Below are 3,826 nucleotides of genomic sequence, written 5' to 3'. Positions count from 1 at the left end.
TCTGTGATCATGAAAGCAGAGAATGACACAGCAAAAAAAATGAAGCCAGTAAGAACGGACAAATGATAGGACAAACCTGGACAAACATAAAGATTAGACTAGGGGAATCAACAACTGATCTTGAAATGAAGAAGAACAGTACACAGTGCGACATGCGGCCGGCATGGGTGCTCACTTGCCTTTGGCTTTAGTGTTTGACTTGCTCGGTACGTGCTCAGAGTCTGCAGAAACGCCTTCTGCCGTGGGTTGTTCAAGCGCTTCAGTCGAGACTTCTGGTTCACTAGCTGAGACTGGTTATTAACCTGTGCCGTTCACACATGCACACACGCACGCACACACACACACACACACACACACACACACGTGCACACACATGTGCACACACACGTACACACACACACACACGCATGCACACACACACATAGGCAAACTACAGCAAGGGAGCAATAGAGGTCCTTGCTGAATTCCATTTGCACTGCAGCAAGTACGATAACCAGGTACATGTATTCGGGAGTGAGGCATTACTCAGTTGCAATTGTACATGATTTGATGGAATTTTCAAAACTCTCTCAACTAAAGAAAGCACACTGGATCATGAAGCTGGGGATTCCTCTTCCCCAGAAATGTCTTTTCCAATTTCAGATTCATGATGCAAAAAGCATCCATATTCAAGACCACTATGTTCACATGCACGATATATGTGAGCACAACTGCACATCCGTGCATATGTGTGTGAGTTGCGACCTGTTTCATTCAGATCCTGTCCGCTATCGTTGCTATAAGAGAATATCCGTGAGTGTGCATCCAGTGCATTTGCAGATTTGCGTGTGGCATATTAATTATTATGGTACTGGTGGTGGGTGATGGTGTATGTGTGTGTGTGTGTGTGTGTGTGTGTGTGTGTGTGTGTGTGTGTGTGTTCCCGACGATTATGGTCGCACACGTCTTTCTTCTCTTTCTCGGACTCTTCCTGACTTTTCTTTCATTCTCCTGGGTGGTTACCAACAGCCAGTGTATGCCGGAGTGTTTGGTGTGGTGTGTGTGTAGAAAAAAATGAAAATAGGGATTCACTGGCCAGAAAAAGTCACTTCAATCAGCTGTGTGGTGGATACCAGGCTAAAAATAGTGGCGGTCAATTCATCAGTCTTGCAAGCTGTTGAATGGTGTAATCCCAGCACAAGTTGCTATATGTCTAACATAGCTGTTCGCTATCATCGCTTCCGCGATGGGCCGGTCTGAGGTGAGGTGTGTGTGTGATGTGTGTGTATGATGATGTGTGTGTGTGTGTGTGTGTCTAACGTTAGCTTGTGCAAAGGTATTCAGCCTGCAAGAAACAGACATACGTCAAGCTCTAGCTCGCTAGCATCGTCCGGTGCCATGGAAATAGCCGCAGCTCTGTCGATGCGGTACATGGAGTGACCATTGACATTCCTGCCCACTGGTGTTCGGTGAGAAATAAGCAAAAGTCGCCATTCTCCATCTACAAAGTAGTGAGCAAGAACACACACGTATCGTCTTAGATATACACAATGCACGGTGCCAAAGTGTACCCATCGATCGACGCAGTCACAGAGGGTAGCGTTAATTCTACACACACACATGCACGCACACATGCACGCACACACACACACACACACACACACACACACACACGCACACACGTACGACTGTTAAATGCATTTCGTCAGGGGATTTTGGATCGTTGTCTAATTAGGTTTGTCTTCTGACCGACGTCGTACTAATGAGGGTAGATCTTAATCAAAATTTATCGAGATTCGGTCTGTCGTTCCCGGCAGTTTGTGCCCAAAAAAGTGGTACGCACAGCTGTACGAACAGCGTATACGTTCGTGTGTGAATGCACTTGCACGTAAATGACGTCTGCCAGTTACGTGGAATACCAAAACTTGACGCATATTGCAACGTAGTGTGAAGAGCATAGGGCCATGGGGCCAGGATGAATACCGTATTTTTCGGAGTATAGTGCGCACTTTAGACGTGCTATTTTAGGCCCTAAATCGCAGGTGCGCACTATGCTCCGAATATGAAATGCATGTACTTCAATGAAGATTGAATTGCGCACCCCCAATGAAGATTGGGGGTGCGCATTATACAAAGGTGCGCACTATACTCCGAAAAATACGGTACATGTATAACGGTATGTACTACACGTTACAATCAGTCATGTACATGTTGGAGAGTGGCAGTCAATATTAGGATGTGGCAATGTGAAACTCCTGTTCTCCACCCACACATTCGGGGTGCAGAAGCAACAAATCCAACACGACCACACCATTATTATGGTCATGGCCATGATAATGCAGCACTCACCCGAGAGCAGGCGAATTTTACCAATGCAGCCGTATACAATGCCCAGACTGATAGGCTCCCAAGCATTCTTGAACTCACTCACTGATGAGGACAAGACACACAAAACAAAACGCCAGCTCTGGTCAGGTACACCTTGTCTGGGTGCATCAGTGCATCAATAGACTTCTCCCTCACAGCTGCGAACGATCAGGCGTCCATCCAAACGATTGCACCAAAGGCATGATTCGCGACCTTTCAAAATGAAAGCATCCACAGTCTCGAACAATTCGCATCCTGAATTCAAACCATCCATACTTGGCCTACGGCTTGATAACAACGCTATTTGTCACAACGTAGATATTTCTACCCATTTCTAAACTGAAGTGAAGTGATTATACAGAAGAAATTTATCAAGAGACAACAAGTGGTCAGACACTAACACAGCAACCCAGCAACATCATTGATGGGCCTGACAAAAACGGCGAATTCCAAAGATGTCAAGCGGAAGCCAAAAGCGTAGATCTGGGAGACCTACCTGACCTACGGCATGCGTTCAGCTCAGCAGATAGCTAGCAGATCAGGCAGGCATGGCATATGGATATGCGGCATGCCATGCGCCATGCCATGCCATGCGCTATGCCTGCCCATGCGCCAGTGCAGTTGATTTTATCTACGAATCGATACGGATGGTTTTTTGTAGTCAGGCTGGTAGATCTACAGTACTCAGTAATCTGATATCAAGACTCAAGTTGTCAAGAGTATAGCTCGCATCTTCCCTGAACCTGTTAGTGTTAGACAAGAGCAGAGTCGACGCATCTGTCAACAGTGTCAAGCCAATAATAGTTAGTCTATCTCCTGCAGCTTGGAGAGCGCTCTCCACGGAGAGATCCGCTGCCTTCAGCCTTTTAAGGTCGTGCCGAATCCACCGCAATGGGGGGATACTCTTTTAGATCTTGCTGATATGCATGATAATGGATCCACGTATACGCGCGTATTACGTGTCCACTGACGCGAGAGGAGAAGATTCTACTGTGTCAGATTGTTTTCCATTGTGGCTCCACCTCCTCATCTTCAAGTGATCGATATCACCAAGACAAGAGTACATAAGTCTTGTTATCACCAAGAGTACAGTACTCTGATATCACGAGTGAGCTAAACTTACTAACTAGTCTTAGCTGCAGCGTTGCCTCTACCTGTGTGTGTTCTCTATTATGCCCGTGTGTGCTTGTCGCACTCTCTCTCTCTCTCTCTCTCTCTCTCTCTCTCTCTCTCTCTCTCTCTCTCGGAGTCTCTCTCTCTCTCTCTCTCTCTCTCTCTCTCTCTCTCTCTCTCTCTCTCTCTCTCTCGGAGTCTCTCTCTCTCTGAAAAATGCATGAAAGAGTACTCTGATTTACTCCAAGCACGATTACTTCGGAAAAACACTGAGCCAGCACTTGGTTGTTACATCCCAACTGGAAACATATGTGCAAGTTCCAGGGGCGTACCAGCCGGTCCGGCTTTGGCAGGACCACTCAGTTTT

General features: G+C 46.6%; 1 protein-coding gene across 1 annotated transcript; it reads right to left on the bottom strand.

Annotated features, from left to right (window-relative positions):
* Positions 1 to 107: 107 nt before the first annotated feature.
* Positions 108 to 2,815, bottom strand: LOC135807354 (phosphatidylinositide phosphatase SAC2-like). The gene is made up of 4 exons (XM_065321235.1): positions 2,503 to 2,815; positions 2,329 to 2,409; positions 1,344 to 1,480; positions 108 to 302 (listed from the first exon to the last, which is right to left on the bottom strand). Exons 1-4 carry the CDS (start codon positions 2,618 to 2,620, stop codon positions 108 to 110), a joined length of 531 nt encoding a protein of 176 aa, XP_065177307.1. The 5' UTR covers positions 2,621 to 2,815.
* Positions 2,816 to 3,826: the final 1,011 nt, after the last annotated feature.

This window comes from Sycon ciliatum, chromosome 1 (genome assembly GCF_964019385.1).
Source record: "Sycon ciliatum chromosome 1, ocSycCili1.1, whole genome shotgun sequence".
Taxonomy (NCBI): domain Eukaryota; kingdom Metazoa; phylum Porifera; class Calcarea; order Leucosolenida; family Sycettidae; genus Sycon; species Sycon ciliatum.
The sequence above is the reverse complement of the archived record's forward strand: the minus strand, read 5'-3'. Positions and strand labels throughout refer to the sequence as shown.

Excerpts from the sequence above, each read along its gene's own strand:
- LOC135807354 (XM_065321235.1), bottom strand. The coding sequence starts at position 2,620 with ATGGATGGTTTGAATTCAGGATGCGAATTGTTCGAGACTGTGGATGCT. Across the intron at positions 2,410-2,502 it reads ACGCCTGATCGTTCGCAGCT|TGAGTGAGTTCAAGAATGCT; the intron begins GTGAGGGAGAAG and ends TGTCCTCATCAG. Across the intron at positions 303-1,343 it reads CTAGCGAGCTAGAGCTTGAC|GTTAATAACCAGTCTCAGCT; the intron begins GTATGTCTGTTT and ends TGAACGGCACAG.